At 35.3% G+C, this 26349-nt stretch overlaps 1 protein-coding gene across 4 annotated transcripts in view; it reads left to right on the top strand.

Annotated features, from left to right (window-relative positions):
- Positions 1-26349, top strand: part of Focad (focadhesin) — a 282028-nt gene that overhangs the window by 82198 nt on the left and 173481 nt on the right. For all 4 annotated transcript variants that reach the window (XM_076843402.2, XM_076843401.2, XM_077108651.1 and 1 more), the window contains 3 exons: positions 6842-6929; positions 9591-9793; positions 18654-18911. In XM_076843402.2, the coding sequence (XP_076699517.2) occupies positions 6842-6929; positions 9591-9793; positions 18654-18911 (549 nt within the window). The remainder of the gene's footprint in view (positions 1-6841; positions 6930-9590; positions 9794-18653; positions 18912-26349) is intronic.

The raw sequence follows: 26349 nt of genomic DNA, 5'->3' as shown, positions 1-26349 counted from the left end.
TGACTTAAACAACAGAAACTTATTTATCCATTGTTCACATTGGCAAAGTGGTTTCAGCTGAGTGGTGGTGGGAATGAGTTGGAATAGGGAAATGCATGGCAGGTGAGGAAATAGTGAATGTTGATTTTTGGTGCAAAATAGGAGTCAAGGAAAGCTCAAGTAAATCATCTGTCAATCTTATGATTAAAATGGTTTCATATATACTGAGATGCTAGATAATATATTTTGTGTAATTATTATATGTATTATATAAAATGCTATATATTTGGGGCTGGGGTTGTGGCTCAGTGGTAGAGCGCTCGCCTAGTGCTTGTGAGGCCCTGGGTTCGATCCTCAGCACCACATAAAAATAAATAAATAAAGGTGTTGTGTCCAACTAGACCTAAAAAATATTTATATAGATATGATTATTTTGCCATTTATTATATAATTGTGTCATTTATTTTGCCATTTATTATATATCATCCTTGCTGTGGGCTGAATTACATCCCCTCAAAATTTTGTTGAGACCTCAACCCCTAAAACAGCTATTATTTGTAGTAAGGAGGCAGTTATGATTTAATGAATTCATAATGGTGGATCCCTAATCTAAATCTATTAAATCTATTAAGATGTATAAATACATCTAATTATAATATATAATATATTGCTTATAGTAGGTATAATTATATAATAAACATAAGAAACATGAATAAACAATTTAAAAATATCAAATTTATTTTTTCTTTATATATAACAGCAGAATGCATTATAATTCTTATTACACACATAGAGCACAATTTTTCTTATCTCTGGTTGTATACAAAGTATACTCACACCATTCGTGTCTTCATACATGTACTTTGGATAATAATGATCATCCCATTTCACTATCATTTCTAGCCCCCATGCCCTCTCCCTTCCCCCCCCAACCCCTCTGTCCTATCTAGAGTTCATCTATTTTATAAGACAATTATTTTATGGATGAATTACCATTCCTATGGATTTAGTATTCTTAGGTCAACCTCATGTTATTCCTGTGTACTTCAACTAGATTCTTGTGAGTAGTAGTCATAATTATCATTTATAATTTCAGAGTTTAGTCCCTTTTAACATCATTGTTTTATCATATATCTCTCCTTAGCTTGTATTTATTAAGCAGCTACCTATGATAAACTGTTCTAGTGAATAGTTAAAAACAGACAAGACTCATGAAATTCATATTTCAGACGCTTCTGACTAGTGTCCAGTTTATCAGAAGTAGGTCTGAGCAAGGCCCAAGTATCTGCATTTTAAACTACCACCATTAGGTAATTTTTATATTTTCACATACAAAGCAAACACCCTTGTAGCCATCAAAGTGATCAAGAAATAGAACCTGCTGGCCACCCCAGAAGTTCTCCAGAAGCCTATTCCTAAGCACAAATTCCTGCTTCCTCTGACAGTCATGACTTATCTGCAGTCATTCTTTTCCTTGCGTGTTGTTAGTCTTATCTAAGTACATATCTCTAAACACTGTAGTCTTATCTAAGTACATATCTCTAAACACTGTAATATAGTTTTGGGGTGAGTGGGCGTATGTGTTTGTATAATCTGTCCTTTAGATGGCTTTTAAATGAAAGGCAGTCCCCTTTTATTCCTTCCTCACTTGTTTTTCTCCTTGTGCTTTTTGTGTGGAAAACCTGGCTTGTATGAGCTGCAGAGTTTTCTACATTCTAGATTTTGCTGATTATATCTTCATAAGGCACTTTAACATGTTTCTCTGTTCAGAGATAGTTAGCTCTATTTGTGGGGGAAAAAGGTACATTTGTACATTGTTGGTGGGACTGTAGACTACTATAACCACTCTGGAAATCAGTATGGAGATTCCTCAAAAAACTAGAGATGGAACCCATATGACACAGCTTCCCACTCCTTTTTCCCCAAAGATCTAAAATCGACATACTGTGGCAACACAGTCACATTCATGTTTATAACAGCACAATTCACAATAGCTAAATTACAGAATCAACCCAGATGTCTGTCTTTGGATGGATAGATTAAGAAATTTGATATATACATACATACACATATACATACATACACACACACACACAAACACACACACACACACATACACAATGGAGTTCTACTCAGCCATAAAGAAGAATGAAATTATGGCATTTGTTGGTCAATGGATGGAAATGGAGAATATCATAATAAGTGAAATAAGCCAAACTCAAAAAGCTGAATATTTTCTTTTTTTAAAATTATTTTTCCTTAAAAAAATTAAAAAAAAATTTTTTAGTTGTAGGTGGACACAATACCTTTATTTTATCTTTATGTTGTGCTGAGGATCGAACACAGTGCCTTACCCACGCCAGGCGAGTGCTCTACCTCTGAGCCACAACCCCAGCCCTGAATGTTTTATATGTGGAAGCTAGAGTAAAATAAAGGGAAGGGCGGGGGAGGAGGAAAGGATAGGATATCATAAAGATAAAGGAGGACTAGTAATGAAGAAGATTGAGAGGCAGAGTGGAGGCAATACAGAATGAATTGTTAAAAAATCATGTTGTATGCATGTATAAATATAGCACAGAGAATTTCACCTTTATGCATAAGTAAAAAGAACCAATTAAATATAAATTAATGAGCAAAAGGAAGTCTAGTAGAGTTGAAGAAGGAGAAGGGGGAAGAGGGTGAAGGATAATGGGAGGAAAAATGGGGGGCTCATGAACTGAAATCGAATTCCATGCATGTATGGGTTTGTCAGGATGTGACCTAACTACTATGTATAACTAAAGCTCTAATTTAGAAGAAGAAGAAGAAAAAAAAGTAGCTCTAGAGCCTTAATCAGATTCAGAATGACTTAATATTTTGCAGCCAAGACTATGGGGTGGTGTATCCTTTCATCCAGGGATGCATAATGTGTGTTGCTTTTCTTTTTATAATGTAAGTAGCTATAGATAATCACTGCTTAGTTCCATTAATTCACTGGGAATTACAGAAATGATAATTTTCTTTCTTATGAGCTGGAATGCTTCTTTAAAATGAAACTCCCTTAACTACTGTTTGATTATCTGGTGGTAGAGTTTGTATAGGAAATGCAGGAATAAATACATGATTTTTCCCCTTTCCCTTTATTTACCGATTTCTAGACATATCATTATGAACTTAGAAATTTCAACATATTTATTGTGTTTCAATCTACGGAGGATATTGTCCCTTGTGAAGTTGAAATTGTCCTATTTTTGGCCAGCAGGAATCTCTTCAAGTTGGCTCTTGAGTTCAATTAAAAAATTTTTTTGTTACCTAGAATTATAGAATATTAATTTCATTTACAGCAATAAAAAGGAGAGAATGTCAGTTAGAGAAGGTCATATTTATGTTCTCTCCGTTTTGCTCAACATTTTAACAATTTTAGAAGGGAATAACAATGAGTAGAACTGTTGAAATATTTTGTTTTGAAAGCTTCTTGCTACTCACCCTTACTTCAATGTTCCTGAGGTCAAAAAATAAAGGAAAATTGGGCTGGGGATGTGGCTCAAGCGGTAGCGCGCTCGCCTGGCATGCATGCGGCCCGGGTTCGATCCTCAGCACCACATACAAACAAAGATGTTGTGTCTGCCGATAACTAAAAAAAATAAATATTAAAATTCTCTCTCTCTCTCTCCTTCTCTCACGCTCTCTTTAAAAACAAACAAACAAACAAACAAACAAAAAAATAAAGGAAAATTAATGAAAACACCATATCCTTTAAGGCCTAAATGCATACTAACTTGAAGTAAAATGAAGTAGAATTAAGCACTTACTATGTATTTTGAGATTATATGTATGTTCCTGTTCCTTTGGGTATCAGTGAATATTCAGTTTCAATATTACTTCAGATTTTTTTCCTTTGTTCTTTCTACTATTAAGTTAGAGACATATCATTGTATACTAAATTAATTTATTTCTTAGATTGTATTAGTATTGGCAGATTTGGGCTTAGTTGAGCTATTAGTTGATCAATTTGAATCATATCATATGGTTCTTTACATTTCAAACAAAATAAATGTACTCAGATCAACAAAATTAAGCAAACATGATACTGATTATGATGAAATGGATAGTTTTCAAAGTGAAGGACAGGCGAAATAAACATTCTGGTTTCAGAAAGTCTAGGAACAAGGGGTTTCTAAGACACCACCATCAGGTTACACAGTTCCAACCACCTTTCTTTATTATGTGTCTCAGTTTAAGGATTATTTTCCTAGGAAAAATGATCTGTTCAGTCTGGCTCAATCAGCTCCACCAGAGGACAGGGTGGGTAGCAAAGCTGTGGCTGTGCTGCCTTCCTCATTGTGTCTGTCACAGGATGTAGATTTTCTTACATCAGGTTTTCACTTTCTTTTTAAATAGTTTTCCATGACCAGACTACACATGTCAAGAGAAAGGAAACTATTTTGTTTACAGTAGTGTTCCGGCAGCCAGCATATGTACCTAGTGCCTGGTTCAGAAAAGGAGTTCAGTGATATTTTTTACTTAGAGGACAGAAAGTTTGGACTCCAGGTGTTTTCTGACATTAAGAATCCTCTGACATCTGTGACTAGGTATGGAGGCCTTTGCTCCTCTTTTGTATTTCCTATCTCTGTGTGGGTTCTGTGGTAACCTCAGTTCCTCTAAAGGCAAAAGCAGAGCCTGGGTGATCACAAAGGCTTATGTGGCTGGAGTTCATTTGCAAATGTGATTCCAGAAAGCAGGTGGGAAAGAAACAAGATGAGTGAATGATGGAAGGTTAAGGCAATATGAGAAATGCCAAATAAATAGGACATTGCTACAAGCAACCAGTCACTCTATTCCACAGAATATTCTAAGAAACCCTGTGAGAAATGTCTTAGAATCCTCTAGACGTATCCAGAATAAGGGAAGAAGCATTTATCCATGGGATCCTATTGCCAATTTGTCAAGCCTTGCTCTATGGGACTTGAACCTGCTGTTCTGGAGCAGGAAGCAAAGAGGTGTGCTGTGCACATCAGGGGAGTAGCCTCAGGTTGCACCTGTGCAGAGCCAGTTACTCTAGTAGTACCTGGAGGCCTAGAAATGGAACAGGGTTTATAAAACGATCTCATTAAGTGCTACCATACTTCTGTGGTCATGATAAATCCATCAAACAAAAACCTTTTAACCTCTCAGAATTGTAAGCAATTTAAGATTTATCTAGTTTAGTTCTCAACCATTGACTATTCCTTCTTTTTGATGTCTTAAGTCTCCAGCTCTTTTTCTTTCACTTTCTGCAGAGATCATTGTCACCCTTCCTGGAGAAGGTCATTGTCATTTATGACTGCATGCCTTTAAGTTCTACCCACTAAAATGTTTCAATTTTGTTTCAGAACCCTAAAATGCTACTTCGTGGCCCTTGCAGTGACAGTTGATATGAGAAAGGGTTTTCAGTGATAGCATTAGTAAACAGATATGCTTTTGTTTCTCTCTGATCTTCTTGAAAGCTAGTCATTTGGGAATTTAAGTAATCTTGCTGGCTTTTGTTTTATATGGATATGTAGATATTGAAATTGAAAAAAATATGACAGATGATATATACTGTTTGATGTATTGTCTTAAAATGCATTCTTTAAATAGATGTTTTGTTCCATTGTTCTCAATTGTATTTGAAAACTGGACCTATAAAGTTCTAAATATACAAATTAAAATATGCCTGGTGCTGTGGCACATACTTATAATCCCAGTGGTTTGGGAACCTGAGGCAGGAGGATCGTCAAGTTCAAAGCCAAAGGGGCTAGGGATGTGGCTCAGTGGTTAAGTGCCCCTGAGTTCAATCCCTAGTACCAAAAAACAAACAAAGAAACAAAAAACGAATTAGAATATATTTCATTTACAAAAACTTAAAATTAATTTCCTTGTTTTTGCTGTTTGATTTTTTTCCCCAGACTCCATAAAGCAACATGTTAAAAGGTCTTCCATTTTGATTAATAAAACTGAGATTTAGGACATTTGGTAATTTGTTTCAGAATTGATAGCATCTCCAAGACTATACCTTTTGAGTGTGTCAGACTAAATTCTATGCTATCAAGTTTTTAAAAAATGTGTGGTTCTTCCTTACTTATTTTTATTTTACTTTTTACCTGTCTTCATGATTCGTAGGTACTTTGGCTCCTCCGGTGCATCCGTATAATTTCCAAAATGAAGTAATTTTAGCTGGGTCTTTCTTCTCTAGTTCTATTATATATTGTTTTCTTTATTTAGAAGCCTCAAATAATGTCACTTGCATTTCAATAGAACTTAATATGCATATCTTTTTCATTTTATTTATATTCTTAGTGAACTTAATGATTTTTGCTTCTATAGTTATTGCTTTGCTACATTTAAATATGCTTAATAAATTACTATAATTAAAAAATAATCTCTGCCTCCTTGGCACTAATATCTCTTTTATTATAATAGCATGATTTATTAAAATTTGTTTAATGTAATTCATTGTGGAAGTTATATGGTTGAATTATGTGAATTGGATAAGTAGAAAAATTGAATTACTTTTCAGATGTGTAATGTTTCTAAATTCAGTATTTCTTCCAAAGATTGAGTGTGTTGAAGACTTGTCAGTTTTGTTTTGTTAACACTTGTTGTGTTAAAGAGCTTTCCCTCTGAATTATTTTGGTTTAGGCGTATTGCCCTTTGGCCATACGATATAACATTTTGAATTTATTTCTGACTATGTGGCATTCACCATTCTTTATCAGCATAGACTTGCATAAGAAATATTATATAATAAATCTGCAGTTATTCATGTTAAATATACTGTTTTTGGTTAAATGTTATGAAGCCATAGTTCTGGAAATTACTTTAACTCTTTCATTATCTTATTTATTTTATTTTATTTTTTTAGGATTTTCCTGTTGAATTGGTCATAATTGGAATAGCTTTACTACTTCTACAGACTCCAGAAAGTCAGCAGAAACCAATCTTAAGTCTAGGTAAATAGAATAAAATGTAAATATACCATGAGTGTTGACAGGAGTTGATGATTGAACTGATATAATGCTATCCTATGTATTTTGAGTTTCTATTCTGGAATTTTCCTAATTAATCATTACCAAGTAGAATATATATATATATTTTTTCTCATCTTGTGTCAAGTTTCATGTACTGTAATTTACTCAATGTGATTGAGGCACATTAGGTTATAGTATAAATCATAGCAATGGCATTTATAGATGTATTGAAGAACATATTACTTTATTCACAGTTGTATACCCAAATCTGAAACAATAATATAAAACCCTTGAAAGACAATAAGTGTTTAGCATGTTGTTTTTAAGTTTCTCTACCTTTATTAGTCATAGTTGGTGCTACATTTAATAGGATTTAATTTATGGTTATTGTATTAACTAGTTAGAACAAATGAAAGACTATCCAGTATTGACTTAGAGAGGGTGGAAAAGGGGAGGTGAAAATGTTCTAATTCAGAAGAATGTGGTTTAAAAATCAAGTTGCACAGTCTGGCAGATTGACAAACAAGGCACACACCTTTAAAATTTTTTTTTTTTTTCCATCAATACTGCCTCATTTTGCTTAGTCTGATATAGCCCATGTAGTAATGGGGGATCAGTCTAAATTATATGTTGCCATGATATGTTGATAAACCCCCACATTCATTTTTATGAAGTGCTTGAGATAAATACCTATTGGATAGCTCATTCCTCTGGGCATTTTAATCCGTTGTGAGTTTGAGTGAATTGATCTTTCACTTGTAATATAACTGTAAAATGGCTTTAGCACATGGAGGAGGTTCTTGGCTCTCACTTTGATTTCTACCCTGCTTTGCCTATCTGCCTTTGCTCCTTCCAGCCACTCCTCCACGTTCCCTTTTTGACCCCCTCCACCGTTTTTTTTTTTTTTTTTTCCTACAGCAAGGCACATGGGATCTTCCCAATATGTAATTTACCAGTCCTGCTCCTCTGACAGCCATAGTTTTGTTATTTTTCAAATATCTTATTGAAGTAAAATTTACATACCATAAAATTCACCATTCAATGTGTTTTCTAATAAATGTATAGATGTGGCAACCAATGCCAGGAGCCGGTTGTAGAATATTTTCATCAGTCCCTTAATTTCTTATGCCTATTTGTAATCTTCATTCCCAAAACACTAGTCTGCCTTTTGTCTCTGTAGATTTACCATTTTTGGACTTTTTATATAAACGATTTTATTTGTTTTTGACAAAATTTCAAAGCCCAGAGAAAGCACATTTCTAATTCTGAACACAATAGATCATGTTACAACTATATTGTGGCTCATGTATAATAAAAGAATGATACTAGATCAAACACTCAAATACTTTTATTATTTGTTTGGTAGACTTTTCTTTTTCTACTAAGCCAGTGTCTGATTTGAAGTTGCCCAAGTTAGATGAATAAATCATACTGAGAACTACTGAGCTAGTGTGTCATCTTGAAAAGCAAGGATGGACTGCTGTTTAGAACATTGGGAATGGCTATTCAAAGAAATCAGATAGCTAAAAGGATACTTATTTCAGATTATTTAAAATTAAAAGTATGTCCAACACTAATGTAATATGCTTTATAATTATCACCAGCCTTGATTATAAATAGCAACTTATAAAAATGTCTGGAAGATTTATAAGATTGAAATATTTACATGAATATTAAAGATAATGGATTTTCATCATAGCTCCAATAATTATGGATTAATGCCAATATTTAGGCAAAAAATAAAGTTATTAGCACTAGAGTAATGGATTTATATAAACACAACGGATCATGTTAAGGTTTGACTTCAGGATGACTTAAAATAATGACAACTCGTGGGTATGATTTAAGGCTTATAGAAATTTTTAGGATGCAGTGGGGAAAATCAGTTGACTCTTTTGATAATTTAACTTTGAAGCCTGTAGATAACATCTTTTAGTAAATCAGCGTTCATGAAAAAATACTTTAAAAAATAGCATATCTGTGCGTTAATTCATTTAGTTAATAGCTATATGTACAGTTTCCCTATACTAAGTTCTTGCAGTCTGTATATATGTTTCTGGTGTGTATGTTGAGTTTTCACATGAAAAAAAATTACTCATCAAAAATGAGTGTTATTATAAAGCTGCTTACAGACTTTGAGACTTTTTGTGATCTGCTTCTTATCAAATACAGCTGCAGGGCAGTGGTGCTGCCTCACCTTGCTGTTCATTTGCTAACAGTTCTCAGCTGATTAGTGGAAGCATGTGTGTTGTTGGTTTTGTTATCATTCACCAGGAACTCTTGGTCTCTTCACTATTTGCTGAGGGTAATGGTAGGATCCAAGAGATTACAAAGGAAAAATGGTGATTTGTATTTAAAAATAATATTGACCAAAAATAATAATATTACCTAAAAAAGGGGTTGATTTATATCTGATACATGCTTTTTTTCAAAAAGCATAATCATTTTTTTTCAGTTTTATTCATAAATAGCATGTTTTAAATAACATGCTCCTTTTATTTCCTTTTTGGATGGGACTTAAATCTAAGTATGTGTCTGATCTAGTTATAAAGGAATAGGAAAACTCTGACATGTCACTTAAGTTAGCATTTTGTTTGACTGTGGTATTAATTTTAAAAATGTGATTTTTGTTTTGACTGTTAGCCTTGAAGCTCCTCTCTTTTGCTGAGGGTCAGAAAATCCCAAAGTCATCACTGCTGCTTGTGATGCCACTGCTACAGATACTATCTTCTACTGCCTTGGAAGACTGTATGACCTTGGATGAGGATGGTCCCTCTAGACAGCAGTTGGCCTTGAACCTTTTGGAAATGGTACAACAGGAGTGTTACAGAGATGACCTGCAAAAGGTAATGAGTCCTTTCTTGTTTCTCTCAGAGTGTCCATGTGAGTTTTCTGTCTCTCCAGATCTACTCCTGATGCCGTGTCTGTTAGAGTGGGAGCTTCATCAATGAACTTCACTGTTCTGCCAGGCAGTGTGTAGGAGATGTTAGTACATTCTTCTGCACCAGGAGGAGTCCTATTGTGACATAGGTTTTGGAAATGCTGTATAATACTTTTTCTTTTTTGAGATTCTAGTGCATGTTAGTCGTTAGAGATCCTGAGAATCTTTCAGAAAAGAAATAGTTCTATATGTGTGTGACTTTAATATTTAAGCATGGAATCCTATCCTCTTATAATACTTAGTATGACATATTGTTATATCTGGGAAAGTCCAAGGTGGGAAATGCTTCTCTAATACCTGGAAGTTCTGAAATCAGTACAAGCTGAGAGTTATTTCCTAACATGGTGTGTTATACTATCTTCCTTGGCATGCATGTGGCTCTTTATGTCTCTTGTATATGTTCCTCCTCTCCTGCTCCCAGCTGGAAGACAACAGGCCTGTCACTTGCTGTTAGGATTCCTACCTCCCTCACTCTTGGTTTTCAGTCTCACCTTTCCTTTTAGAGTAATGTAGTGTTGTCAGTGTCTGGTGAATGGCTGGTTCTAGGCCTAGATTTGCCAGACGACTTCTCTTTTGGTTTTGAGTTTTTCCCTTGGTAAAATATATTTCTTCCTAATTCCTTCTCTTATAGGAATGGGATGAGGTTTAAATAAAATTAAGCCTGTGAAGCATCCTAAGTCTTCATACATAGAGGCACCACATAAATACAAGATAGAAGCATGTTAGTTGCTTTGTTTGGAAAAACGAATGCCTCTTATCATATATTATTAAATGTTGTAGCAGCAAAAACCCATCATTATTATTACTTGTTTAATCATGTAATACAGTTATTGGCATAAGCAAATTGAAGCTTCCTAAATTCAAATTGTTTGATTAAAACTTTAAAACTTAAAATAGGTAATTGATTTGAATTAAGACAAAGAAGTTCTTATATTAGTACTAATAAGCAAAATGTGACCAAAGAATTCTTGTAGCTTTTTACCTTACCTCTTGATAATATAGAACAAAGATTGCCTCCTAAATGGGGGTGGGAGTGGGGGTGGGGCAGGATGTTCTGTGTCTAAGACTTGGATTCCTTTAATTCACAGGTGGTATTTACTTAGGATCACCCTAACTCTAATACCTAAGGACTCAGCTTACTATTTGTTCAGGTGTGTGTAAATCTTATTAATCAATGCTAATAGCTGGACTTTCTTTTTAGCTGCTGGTGAAGAGGAAGAATGAGGAAGAAATACTATTAGGGCTATAAACATTCTTGTGATACTGTGCTGCTTGATTGAGGCTTTAAGTAGACACACAATCACCCTTTTAAAAAATTTAAGGCACATTTTACTGTTTTTTTTTTCTAGTACTCTATATTCCAACCACACCTATTGATTCAATTTGCGCCACACTCTCCAGGTCTCTTTCTGAATCTTTCCTTTGCGTATAATGCACTTTTGTGTCCTCTGCTTGAACTGCCTATTCTTAATGTTCACAATGAGTCAGAATTCATTGCTTTCTCTGTATCCCCAGCACTTTTTGCATTAGTCAAATACAAAAAATGTTGAGCATTAATTTAGAGGTTACATGTTTATGCCTCCAACTCTATTATGAGGTCACTGAGGGAAAGAATCTTGGCTGTTTTTCTAAGGCATTTAGAAAATTGCAGCAATTTAAATTAACATTTAAATTGTTAAAAATATTTTTGTTAGTTGTTGAACTGAATATTCTCCTTTCCACATACTTAAAGAAAAAGATAACACCCTAGTGTATTTATCTTTGCATCCACAGTACCTGATCCATAGTTTAAAACCTGGTAGATACTCGGTAAATTTTTATTTAAACAGTGAGGAAAGTATGTCTGTAATAAGAACACAGGTCCTTTCACCATCTTGATTTATTACAGAGAGCTCTCTGTATAAAAACCACAGATTTTGTTTTTATTTCTTTTTGGATTGGTGATTCTGACAGCATTTGACTGAGAACTAGAGCAGCTCTTTGGATGTCTGTTTGGGCTGGTGGATGAAAACAAGGTTAAACATGTTGGGCCTTGTGATTCTGTAAGGGTTGCAATTCTGAAGTGTTGATAACCATGCAATAAAATACGTTTTAGCCTCTTCTAGTTTTGAAGATATAAAAAATATTATAAAAATATTATACCAAACTTGCCATTTTTCTTTTAAAAACAAAAGATGAACATTTAGTGTGTGTGTGTAAAACAGGATCCTTTTCTATTTGGCTGTTAAGTGTGATATTTAAAACCACCTATTGTGTTCTCTCTAGGATAAAAACAAAACAAAACACAAAACCAAAGTGCTTGGGAAATCCTACCCATCTCTCCAAGAGATAAAAGAAAGTACCAGTCAGGGTGCAGCCAGGAGAGAGGCTTTTTTTTTTTTTTTTTTTTGTAGTTATAGATGGACAGAATGCCTTTAGTTTATTATTTTTAGGTGGACATAATATCTTTTTTTGGTTTACTTTTTATGTGGTGCTAAAGATAGAACCTAGTGCCTCACATGTGCTAAGCAAGTACTCTGCCACTAAGCTATATAACACCAGCCTAGGAGAGAGAAATTTGAACAGGAAAAACTCAATACAAATAATTATTAACTAGTAAAAAGCACTTAGTTATCAAAAGTTGTAAATGAGTCTCTACAGAGATTTGCAACAGTAAAGGAAGGGAGCAGCTTCTACCTATAAAACTGTGAGGACTTCTCAAGGAAGGAACTTGGTCTCTGTGATCAAGGCTGAGATTCAGACCTTACTGGGGACAATATGGCTGCAACTTGCGGGATGATGTGGGCTCCTGGGGAGCTGTTGGCCAGAGCTGATTCACAGGAAGCCACCATTTGGGGTCTCCTGAATGTCTTTGGTGGCCGTGGTTGGAGAAATCAAAGTACAGGGAACCTAAGAGGAAACCTTTCTCCACTGCCTTAGAGTGCCTCTCCTGTGCCTTCTGTTGAAAGGACTAACTCTGTATGGAGTTAGGGGGTAGGAGGTGTCAAGGTGCTGCTGCATTGTCACAAAGCTGGACCAAAAGGATGGCTGTGGAGCTGAGGTAATGTACTGAGTAACTGGTGCAGCCAGTGAGATAGAATCAGAAGAGCTTTTAGAGGGAGTGAGGGTGGGTGAGTGAGAATGGGAAGAGATTTAAAAGCTAAACTTGTAATTGTGCATGATGGCAAATTTCACTTCTGTATAACTATTCTGGTCAACAGAAAGCTTAAGGGATAGCACGACCAAGCTGGGGTCTACCAAGTGTTTTTTAAACATTTATTTTTCAGGTATATGAAATGAATTGCATTCTGCCATTATGTATAACAAATTAGGATACAATGTCTCTATTTTTTACTTTATGTGGTGCTGAGGATGGAACCCAGCACTTCATGCATGCTAGGTGAGCGCTCTACCTCTGCACCACAACCCCAGCCTCTACCATGTGTTTTTTGATTCATTTGTTGTGTATGTTTATGTGTGTGTGTGTGTGTGTATGTTTAAATTGTCTATGCTATTTTGGGTCCCTTATAATGAAATAGTACCAAGAATAGGTTTTATTTGAAGTTGTAGTAAGCAGAAAATATCTTGAGTATTTAACTCTTAAAAATCATGAAATTTGCAATGAATTGACATTGTCTTTTGACTCATGTTTCTCATGATAATTGTAAAATAGGTCCTCATTGTCTTGTTGTCTTCATCTCCTCCTGTTCTAGCTGTGCGGCCTTGGACTAGTGGCTGAACCTCTCTGGACCCTGGTAAAATGAGTAACCAAATACCTGGTTCATGGAGTTTATTGAGTACTTTGTAGGCTCCATTCTGAGTGCTTTTCTATATATTAACTTGTTTAATTTTTACCCCAAACTCTTTGAAATAGGTAATATTAATGGTTTCATTTATCTAAGAGATGACTGAGGCATAGAGAAGGGAAATAACTTATCAATTTGTAGTACCTTTATTAAGATATAATTCACTGATGGTGGAATGAGTTAGACATCATTACTCTATGTACATGTATGAAGACACAAATGGTGTGAAAATACTTTGGGTGTAGTCAGTAACTTGAAAAATTGTGCTCTATACGTGTAATATGAAATGAATTGCATTCTGCCATTATGTATAACAAATTAGGATAAATAAATAATTTAGTAAAAAAGATACAATTCACATACACAAATTTCATGCATTTAAAGTATATAATTCAGTGGCTTTTAGTGTATTCACAGAATTGTGTATTCATCACCACAATCAATTTTAGAACATTTTTAACCCCTCCCCAACAACAACAACAAAAATACAAAAAAACCAAAACAGCAAAAAAAACTCCCAATCCCCCTCAATCACCATGTCCTAATTTTACCCTCACCCATCAGCCTGGCCAACTTTTAATCCACTTTTTTTTTTTTCCCTATAGATTTACGTACACTCGTTTCATATAAGTGGGATCATACACTATACAATAAGTGGTCCTTTTTAGTCGCCCCCCCCCCCCTTGGCATGTTTGCAAGTTTAATCCATGTTGTAGCGTGTCTGAGAACCTCATTTCCTTTTGTGGCTGAACAGTGTTTTTTGGTATGAATATTTCACATTTTATTTTTCCATTCCTCTGTTAAACTGTTGGGTTATTTCCACTTTTGGGTCATCTTGAACATGCTGCTATGCACATTTGTGTACAAGTTTTGTGTGGATATGTGTTTTCAATTTTCTTGGGTAGACACCTGAGTATAGAATTGCTAGGTCATAGCATAACTGTTTAAGAAACTGCCAGAGTAGTTTCCAAAGGAGCTGTACCATTTAATATCCCCAAAACCCCATCATAGTACATGAGGGTTCCAATTTCTCCATCCTCTCCAATTATAGTTATTGTTTTTGGATTTAGCCAACTTAGTGGGTAGGAAATGGTATTTCATTTGCTTTTCCTTAGAGGTATTTTCTTTTTCTTCTTCTTCTTCTTTTTTTTTTTTCTGGTGCTGGGGATGGAACCTAGGGCCTTGCACATGCTAAATAAGTGGTCTACCACTGAGCTGCATTCCAGCCCTGAGAGTATTCTTCCCATACTTATTTTATAAGCCAGGAAATGGATTAGGGCATAGGTAATGAAGGGTAGAGCAGAAATTCAAATTTTGGCCATTTGACTTTAGAGGATGCACCCTATTCACTTTTTCTTCTTATTCTTTTTACCCCAATTTATTGTCATTGTGATGAATTTAGGAGTAAATAAATGTGGCGTTTTGGTAAATTAATAGTAAGGAAAACAGTGAATTGAAGTAGACTGGTTTCTTAAGAGCTCTTGGTTGAAAGTTTAAAAGGAATTAGTAAGCTTAGGTCTTGTGCATCTGTCATCCTCTCTGACTGACGTAACACAGGGTGGCATGACTTATGTCATAACTCCTGAATCACTCAGCTCTCTTCTAGCTTCCGCCCAGAAGTACTGGTCTGGAAGGACCCCCTTGAGGCTTTGTATAGTCCACTCTTCTTGTGATCTAGTGAATGATTCATATGCCCTCTACCAAAAATCTGCTTTTAAGGGTCCCCATATTTGAGTTTCCATATTTCCTCTACTTACGTTTGTGAAGCCTATTTTAGTAAGTATTATAGATATACATTGTTGTTCCCTGTTAATAAAAACCTGTATTCATTGTATTTGCTTCTTTTTATGACCCATTTTTCTAAATAAATACTATTAAATATGCCTATGGTTAAAAGTTAATGGACCTGAACATTTTTAGTAAAAAATTTTAAAAATAGATTCTCATCTTCTTTACATCTGTAAAGGATGTTTTACAACCATGTAGTATTTATTTAAATGTCTTCCCTCGTCTGTCTGTCTGTCTTTTGTACTAGGAAGTGAACCAAGGAGTGCTTTATTCCCCAGCCTTTTTTTACTTTTTGAGACAGGATCTTGCTGAGTTACTCAGGCTGGCGGGCCTCAAACCTGGGATCCTCCTGCCTCAGCCTCCTAAGTAGCTGGGGTTATAGGCCTGGGCCACTGCGCCAGACTTTCATTATTTATTGAGCCATAATTCACACAGCACAAACCTGTCTTTTATTTTTAAATGCCGACTTTGTTCTTTGAAAGTCAACACCCAGCAGCTTCTCACAGGTCCTCTGGTAGGCTCGGGGTTGAGGTTTGGTAGCTGGTACTGAGACATTGATTGCAGTCCTTGCCCAAGATTGTGCTGTCACTCAGTGGGACAGAGACTATTTAACATCCTATTTAACATCCTGCCTTTTTTCTGCTGCCCTAGCCTTAGACAAACAAACTTCAGAGCCTAATCCTAGACATGATACTTAAAGTGATGTGGGATTGCTTTGCTCTGTCATTGTTTACTCTTAGATTTCTCTGTAATGTTCCTGCTTTGGACTTGACTCATGGCTCATGGTGATTTCCAAATTCTTTTCTTTATGCTCATATCCTCTGATTTTAGTTTTTCCCGGCAGATGACAGAGATATTATTTCCCTGTATTTTGCAAAATCAGGGACCATGCTAGGTGCCTTATTAGTTCTTGTATCATATCTACTGCAATGACCTTGGCAGGCACTTAGTCACTGCTTAAATTTTAGAAATGAGGTTGCTGGGATTGTGGCTCAGTGGTAGAGTGCTTTCCTAGCACGTGTGAGGCGTTCGATTCCCGGCATCACGTAAAATAAACAAATAAATAAAATAAAGGTATTATATCCATCTGCAACTAAAAAAATATTTAAAAAAATTTAGAAATGAGGAAAATGAGATGTGGAGAGAGAGACTGACCTGGCAGTGCTGGTGTCCTGGTCTTTTAAGTCTCATAGCCAATGCTGCTTATTGTTAGTCTAAGGAACTTGGCCCTGGTCATTAATGAATTCTATCTTGGGAAGAAAAGTACTTTCTGAGAGAGAAAGCTATATCAACTAAGATATGAAGTTCTAAAATTTATGTATTTTAAATAGATATTCATGTGGTTCAGAAAGCACAAAATGGTGTCTGATGAGAAACCTTCTTGCTTTTCATTCCATTGGTCCAGTTCTCACCATCACAAATAGCCAATGATGATTAGTGGTTACTAGTCTCTTCCACATTTGTCCAGATACTTTCCATCTATAAGTGAGTAAAAATAAAATCCTTTCCTCCCTAACCTCTTCAAAAAATATTGACCACATTTCAGGTGTGTCATCTGTGTCTTACATTTTTACCTAGGGGATCTTTTATTAATATGGGTAGAACATCCTTACTTCCTTTTAGAGTGGCATTTAATTTTCAAATCTATTCTTAAATACATATTTAAGAGAGTTGAACACTTTCATCCTCATATAAACATTTATAGGAACATCATAGTGGCATTATTCATAATAGCCAAAGATGGAAACACCCCAAATATCCATAAACTGATGAATAATATGGTCTCTCCATTTGATGGAATATTATTTGACAATAAAAAGGAATGAAGTATTGATATAAGCTGTTACATGAATGAACACCAAAAACAAGCTAAATGAAAGAAGCCAGTCATAAGAGACCACATATGTGGTTCTCTTTATATAAAATAGTTGGGATAGAAACAAAGTAAATCAGTTGTTTCTAGGGGCTGGTTGGAGTTGTGGGAAAATGAGGAGTGACTTAATGGATATGGGGTTTCCCCTTGGGGTGATTAAAAATATTCTAAAATTAGATTCTGATCATGGTTACCCAACTGTGTGAATTGCTAAAATCCACTGAATTGTAAACTTTGAATGGGTGCATTTTATGGTGATGAATTATATCTCAAGAAATCTGTTATTAAAAATTTTTATAAAGCTTAACTTTTACTTCTCACCTTTTTAATTGTTATTTTTCCCCAAATAAATCATCCTCCAATAACTGGACTGGTATAATCTAGAGATTTCTCATTTGCTTCAACGCATTCTGTGTGGTTTGAATTACTTTATTAGCCAATGATGTCTAATGCTCTTTAATGTCTGTAGCTTCTCCTGAGCTGTTATACCCATAGCAGGATGCAGGGTTCTGTCCACCTCTGGCCCTGACTGCACTACTTTTGTGAGAAGACATTTCTCAGATTTACTGAAACGTAACGTCTTCTCTGGGTATTGTTTCAATTTGGAGCTGTCAGGGTACATTTTATTGCAGAAGTAATTCACAACTACTAATGAATTCACAATTACTAATGAATTCCCAGGCTCCAGCTGAACTAACTCTGTTCCTATCAACATACTGTCTGTTACAAACAGGAATTGTCCTCTGTCCAAGTCTGCCATCTGCCCTGGGCTGCCTCCTAGGAGGGCCTGGAGCCGGGCAAATGTTGTGTTTTTTTCTGTCCTCTTTCTCGTTGCTGAATACGTTTTTCGTGATAGTGGCTCTTTCCAAATTCTGCTCTCTTTGGATCTTGTTTATTTATTGATCCATTTTTTTCCTTGTCTTAATTAGAAATGATTGGTAAATAAGAAAAACTAGGGATGAACTGTTCTACAGTTTCATCTACCAGCTGTTTTTCTCTATGTGTAATCCTGTTACCTCAAATGTGGGCACAGAGCTTTTTGGCAGGAATTCAAAGTTTGTGTTCATTTTGTTGGGAGAAATGATTTCTTACAATGAAAAATAAAAAATAAGTGAATGTCAGAAATATATTTCTGATGAATATATTCGTGTCTCACTTATTCCTTTTTTTTTTTTTTTTTTTTAAAGACAGGGACTTGCTGGTAGCCCATGCTGGTCTTGAACTTGCAATGCTCCTGCCTCCGCTTCCCGAGTAACTGGTATTACAGGCACGCACCGCCACCCTCTGCAATTCATGCCTTTTTCGTGTTTATTTTTCAGCCCTCCTGTAGGCTTGCATTCCCTGTTACCAGCATGTACGGCTCAATGTTCACAGCCTGGCGGATTCTTGAAGTCATGACAGGAGAAGCTGCAACAAGTGACTGGTTGGCTGCAGTGGAGTCCTTGCTCCCTATTACCACAGCGATCCCCAGGCATGTTTTCCTTCTGCTGGCTCACCTCCTTGTTGAAGATAACGGACAAAACCTTCACCAGATACTGAAGGTCACCACAGAATTAGCTCAAGCAGATTCCTCTCAGGTAAAGCAAAGAATAATGGAATAGTAATGGGAAAGTTTAAGTTACAGATTATTCTCACTTTTTGGATTATTTATATCAAAGTTATATATTATGGTTTGATTCTTTCCCCCATCTTTATCTACCCAGTTTATTCTTCTTACTCTGAATGGATATATGTTTTACGAAAACTTTTTTTTTTTCTTTTTTAAATTGAAAGTAAGGATGTCAGTATATGATGCTATTCTGGTTCTTCCAATTTTTAGTGGATTTGCTAATTTGTAATGCTTTTGCTAACTCTTGCAATATTTTGAGGTGCCTGTCATTCTAATATTGATCATTTAAGGTAGACCCAGTTTGATCAATTCAAAATAAAGCTGTTTGTACAATAGGCATTAATATCTTTTCAAATTCTTACAATTTGATCCTATCTTCATTCAGTCATTTATTACACCAGAAATTATTGGGTCCTTCCTATATGTGGTACTGATCTGCAATCCTGGGATGTGAATGTAAATAATTTCTTGTCTGCACAGAGCTTGAATGTAATAAGAAAGCAGTTTGACATTAATAAATGTTTTTTCTGCCTTTTAAACTAACTATATATTTAACTTAGTATTCTATGAGGGCTTCCCCATCCCTATTCATGGATAGCATCTTTAGAATGCATTCCCTGTGAAAGGGAGGTTTCTATTACCAAATGGTTATAGCATTTTTTATTAGCCTCTGTTTGTCTGTATCTTCATTTAATATTTCTTTTCAACCATGGTGAAGGAAATATTTATCATTTAATGGAAAACCGTCTGTCCCTAAAGGGGAAAGAATGTGATGGTAGAGGTGGGCAAATATATTTAAGATATAAAGTTAATGTATTTGGAATTCCTTCCTACAACTTGTCATGCTCATTTCTTTTAGTCAAGTAACTGCCTACTGATATCTCACAAAAGGTTTTCACTCTGACCAGATCTCTCCTGTTCTGATTCTCCAAGTGGATCTGTCATGTACTCACATCTGTGTTTCATGGTATATGCATACTGTGAATCATTCCAACTTGCTTCCTGTTTTCCTTTCGATTTCTGAAATCGTGTTGACATCTTGTAGGATAATCTTTTGAGACTAGTTAATGCATAGGTAATGCTTGGAGATTATCTAAAAAAAGGATCCCTTGAAATAACACAGCAGCCTACCTTAATCTGTGTGCACTCCTGATATAAAACACATATTACAGCTATTTATTCCCTCACTTTCTCTTTCTTCTCTCAGTGCACTTGGTCTTTTTCTAGGGTGATGTTTTTTGTTACAGTTAATGGAAACCCATCTTAAATTACTTCAAACAGTTTTTAGTAACTCTAGTATTTAGGTTAATCTGGCCTATACAGCATGAGAATGGCCTATATAGTGTGTACTAGATAGTTTCTTTTTTCCCTTTGTGAATAAGCTAGAAGTCCAAAGCCTTAGAACCTTACTTTCATGGGCCCAAAGAAAGAAGGAAGTAGAATACTCAGAATAGGTTGGTCGGATGTGGACCTACCATCTAATGGGATAATGATAATGATGGCCACTTCAACTGGCCTTTCTCAGTTGAATGGAAGTGGTGAAGTGTTAGAGCCCTAAAAATCATGTCACCAGGTTTTGTGGAATGAATTTAGGATTTACCCAAAGTAAAGATAATTTCCTGGTAATAGAAGTGGGAATATGCCAGACAGACAGAAGACAAAAGCAGAACTTCTCATTCTGTAAATGTGGCAGGTGTGCAGAGATGTCCTCCTCTTTCAGCCTCCTAGCAGCTAGGTGGTTGCCCTAGCTCAGGCTGCGAAACTTCTTTGGCTGGTCACCTCTGGCCACCTGGTGTTTCATTTATTTACCCTAATATCCTTAAAAACATTATTTTTTTTCATATGTGCTATAAACAGGATTATTTGGAGAGCACTATAATAAACATTCAGGTTCATGTATTCAATAAATGGTTATTAAGTCATGCCATAATTTGAATTCAGTGTTACACTTCGGTTGGATATTTTTTGGATATCTTTGAAAGAAGTGAGGAAAAATATCCAGTGTAACTGTGCTGTTAAGATGAATGGTAGAGCGAGAGATTTAAGTGTATTTATCCAAATTCATGCATAATCATAGGAGGTATCATAATATGCATTTTGAAATGAAGTTATTATTTGGGAAAGAAGTATTCTAGGAGTAGGTGGTAGTGTTTATTTTTCTTTCTCACTTTTCCTTATGAAGTAACCATATTATATTAATTTTTAGTGGCCTTTAGCTACCAGGTAAAACAGCCAAAAAGGGAGGACTAAATATTTTGAAAAAGTTAGCTTTCCAACTGTGAATAGCTGCTTGGAGTAGATTCAATTTTAATGATTTGGAATTATAGGCAAAATGATTTTTCTTTAATTTAGTTGATAAGACTACAAGTAATATAGTCTATTTCATGTGGGTTTGTCCTTTCTTACCTTATGAGAAGGAAAGCAATCATTGGCTCAAATTCATGGAGGAGTTGACACTAAAGAAAAGTTTCAGATTACTAATAAGAGAGGCTACGCAAATAAGTAAGATTAGGTATTTCAAGGCTTCTTTGACCTGTTATGTTGGTCACCTAACATCTATGGTAGGATTCTGTTGTCTACAGTATGGTTATCTAAGGGTTGTGTTTGAATGACATCATCATTCATTGGAAGAATCCTACTATAAGACTTTATGAAAGAAAATATTTGGCAAGTTTGAAAGAAATAAGCTGTATGTCAAGTATGTGCTGACATCTTTGCTATTATTAATTCTAAGTGGTATTAATGGAAATACTTGCTAGTACAAGTTATTAGCTATACAAATTTTTAATATCCATTGGTAACAATGGATTAGTGTTTAAAAAGGGTGATTTTTAGAAATGTGCTATTACTACTTTCCTAACCTGAAGTTTGATGGATCCCCTTTCCCAATGTAAGTTTTCATCCTTATTGTCTTGTCTGGTTCCCCTGAGGCTTCCATTGGTTTAAGTGATTTAGGGTCATGGAAGACTGTGGAGGTTAAGTGTTCTGAAGGGAACTGGCCTTGTGAGTACCATTTTGGAGTTAACTGGATTACACTGGATGACAAAATGACTAGTTGGTTACTGAAAGCCAAGGCGATGAATCAGTGCTTGAAAGAAAAAGATTTTTCTATCTAGGAATTCTGTCAGTGGTTATTAATAATCTTTATAGTTTTCTTACTCAGATATCATGAGATTCACTATGCAAAAGATAGAAGCTCATGTCAGGCAGCATTCATTAAAAGTTTATTCTTTTATATTCTTGAAGAGAATATTTTAGAATATTCTGTGAAAAGATCCAAGCATGAGCATCCTGAGTGAATTTCCATGAAAATCTTGAAAGTTTTAAACACATTGATTTATTCTAAAGAAAGGTTTTCATATCATAGTCTTTGTTGATGATAAATGAGGGTTCTGTTTTCTAAATTACTCTCTGCCTGCCCTGAAATAGCAGTTGGTAGATTCATAGGCTTTTTGACTATTTTGAGATAATAATTCCTGCCTTTCTTATACTGTAATATTATTTTCCCTGCATTTTGATGTAAATCATTGAGGCTGCCTTCAGATGTGCCTAAATGACAACTGAAGAACCAGGCTTCATAGCTTGTGTACAGTTGACCTTATTCTTTCCTTGTCAGGGAGCCATTTCCTACCTCTCTAGTTTGTCTAGGATCTGGCAACATCTGGTGTGGAGTCAGTGGTAGTGAATGTTTAGCAATGACTACAGAGTTATTTAAGGAATAAAGTGGATTCTAGGCTTAAAATGAGGAATTTTTCTCAATTTTTAGCCCTTCTAAGAAGATTATTGAATTGTATTTTGACTTAGCTAATGATTGACCCACCATTGTAAGATGATCATGGAAAATTAGGAAACATCTGAGACTGGTAAAACTTCTTTAAAGAAGAAGTTAACTGTCCTTCTTCAGCCAGTTTTGATTGCCCTTCTATCTCCCTGTGCATGTGAACCCAGCATAGTGAGATCTTTCTTGTCTAGAATCACATCTGACTCTGATCCGCACTGTGTGCCTCCGATACATTCGTAGTGGTCATAGAGCACTTGTTTGGTACCACTTTCCTGAACCCATCTATTATGGTTTAGATGTGAGGTGTTTCTCAAAAGCACCTGTGTGAGACAAAGTAAGAATTTTTGGAGGTGAAATGATGAGATCAAGAGAGTTATAACCTAATCAGTTATATAGATTAACTAGGTGGTAACCGTAGGCAAGTGGGGTGTGGCTGAAGGAAGGAGGTCACTGGTGGTGTGACTTTGGGGCTTATATTTTGTTCGTGGTGAGCAGAGTTCTCTGTGCTTCTTGATTGCCATGTCTTGAGTTGCTTTACTCTACCTTGCCCTTCTGCCTCACCCTGGACCCAGACCTATGGAGTCTGCTGACTCTGGAATGAACCCTTAAAATTGAGCCAAAATAAACTTGTCAGGTCTTTTGGTCACAGTGACACAAAAATGTGACTAAAACATCATCTTATGTACCTGATTGTGTGCTTCTACCAGTCTCAGCTTGAAACATTGCTTTTATTCTTTTCCTTTTCTTATTTATTTATTTATTTATTTATTTATTTTTAGTTGTAGATGGGCATGATGCTTTTATTTATTTATTTTTATGTGGTGTTGAAGATTGAACCCATGCTAGGCAAGCGCTCTACCACTGAGCTACAACCCCCGCCCTTTTTTAAATGTGCAGTTCTTGGCTTCCAGTAATCTTTCTCCCATGATTTCTTTGACTGCTTTGGATAAACTTCTCTCTGTATTTCCCAGGGACCTGTTCCCTCAAACTTTCATAATGCTTCTTGGGTTCCTTAGATGAAAGGGCTATTATTTATATCTTAAGGCCTTTTCTAATATCTATTCTGCCCTTCCTTCTTCACTGGGCTCTCCCATAGCAGTTGATTGATATTCAACATTATATCCTAGAGGATAATGGAGGTGTCTGAAAAATCTATTTTTCACATAACTTTGTGATACTATAAAAGTCTAATAGGACTTATAAGATGTTTAAATATATGTAAAGAGAATACCTGACAAAAGATTAGATTATTTTTTAGAAGTCAAGGCTACTTATTGGTGATTCTATAATCTGAGAAAAATGTTTTCTTTCCATGTTTCTACCTTTATAATTAAGGGTATATGCAAGGATCAATACATAGAATATTGGTCACTAGAGTCTTGAGGTAGGGGAAAGGAGAATAGAGGAATTTTAAATAATAGATATCAAAATATGGTCACAGAGGAAGAATTAGTACCAGTGTTCGACAACACAGTAGGATGACTATAGATTTTAACAATTTTATACTTTGTAAAGAGCTATAAGAAGTTTGAAGGTTCCTAACACAGAGATGACAAACACTTGAGGTGGAAATGCCAATTACCACAATTTCATACTTATTATACATTGTATACAGGTATCAAATTATCACATGGTACTCCATGAGTATGTATAATTATGTATCATAAAAAATTTAAAGCATACCTAGTATGTAAACTGAATATTAACCATAGGATACTAATTTTAGGTTGGTTGAAATGGTTTAGTAACATTTCTAATGGAATAACTTCAATGTCATGTATAAAGCATATCAATTTCTTTTTTATTGATTTATAAAAAAGGACCTGCCTAAGAGTTAATTTTTTTAACTGACACATAAAAAGATTATATGTACTATTTGGGTACAGGTAGTGTTTTGATACATCTATACATTGTGTATTGTTTAAATCAGGTTTAATATAGCTATTTTCTCAAACACTGATCATTTCTCTATGGTGAAAAGTTTAACAATCCTTTCTTGAGGCTTTCTAACTATGTAGAACATTATTCCCTGTAGTCTCCTTGCTGGGTGTCAGCACACCAGAACTTCTTGGTCCTATCTGACTGTAACTTGGCATCCACTGATCAACCCCTCCCCCTACTCTTTTGGCCTCGGGAACCACTGTTCTATTCTCAGCCTCTGTGGGCTCAACTTTTGAAGATCCCACATGAGTGAGAGTGGGCAGTAAAAGGTTTATAAATTTGAGTTTAGATAGCCACAATTTCTTCCTAAAAACCCATTCTCGTTGTTGAATTTAACCAAATAAGTTTCATGAGATTTGGTGCCTCTTTCAGACACAGGTACTAACTGGGTATTAATATTGGCCTGAATTATTTCTGAGGTATCTCTATAGTTTGGAAGTGGTGATAATGATGTTTGTTTATTTGGTCTTGTTTTTACTTGCATTTTACAACTCTGATATCTTTTATGTGCTTTTTACATTTTGGTCATTAAGCCTCACTGAAGGCCTTGCTTAATGGGAACAATTTGATAACTTAATTTTTTGTGATGCTTTTTAAGGACTTAATTTTTTTTTTCCCATTAGTCAAGTGTTGTCTAGGTTCATGGCCCATGACTTTCTAGTCTTTTAAAAATCATATTATCAAACAGTAAAAGTTGACTATCAGGGCAGAATCCTGTGATAGTTCTACTTAGGGTCATAAGCCATACTTTAACATGGAAAATGAATAGGAAATGTGTGAAATTTAATGATCTGTAACTTACTGCTGTGAGAAAAGAAGAAAATATGTTTTATAAAAGAATTTGCACAAAGAGTTTTAGGCTGCTTTGCACTCTGTTCTTTTGTCACTGAGTTCTATGAATTGCTACCCCCTGAAGCCAGTCTGTTTCCTGTGTTCTTCACAGCAGCAAAAGAAGTCAGATTGTACAGTACTTTTAATAAAGACCTTTAGAGATAAGTGCTGAACTACTATTCCCTGGTAGCCCCTGCATTTTTTCTGTGCCTAGAAAAAAATTGGTATGATTTTGTCTGCACAACAATTAGACAAAGGGAAACACAGAACAAAATACAAGGTCAAGTTGCATCTACCCTATCGTGTGGAAATATGTTTATTTCTTCTTTATTCACCTCACTTAGATATCTCAATAAATTGTTTTAAACTACCAGAATCATTGTATGTTTTCTAATTGTGTACATGAAGCTAAGAGTTTATGCTCAATCACTTCTGTATCCATCCTCTTGCCAATCCTGGGTATTAATATTGGGCTGAATTATTTCTGAGGTATCTCTATAGATTAGAAATCACTTAAAATTGAAGGAATGTTTGATTATGATTTTTTTTTGAGTTCATCCCCTATTACTGAGAAAATTACTAGCTTACTGATATACTAAAATAATATCCGTTTGTCTTGATGAACACTGAGCATCAGAAAGGAGGGGAGTGGAGTTTGAGGAAGAGGGGTCTAATACTGCCTTCAGAGCAGTGGAATCTGCTTCCTGCTGATTCAGGAAGCAGTAGTTTTGTCTTCTGGTTAAAACTCTAAACTGATGGATTTCTAGTGTTTTAGGGGCTCTGAGAGAAGAATCACATTTTGTTGAAACCTTGAATTTTAAGGAGAAAATATACTGAAGTACACCATTTCCAG

Source organism: Callospermophilus lateralis, chromosome 2 (assembly GCF_048772815.1).
Source record: "Callospermophilus lateralis isolate mCalLat2 chromosome 2, mCalLat2.hap1, whole genome shotgun sequence".
In the NCBI taxonomy this organism is placed as follows: domain Eukaryota; kingdom Metazoa; phylum Chordata; class Mammalia; order Rodentia; family Sciuridae; genus Callospermophilus; species Callospermophilus lateralis.
This window is presented reverse-complemented; position numbering and strand designations above follow the sequence as displayed.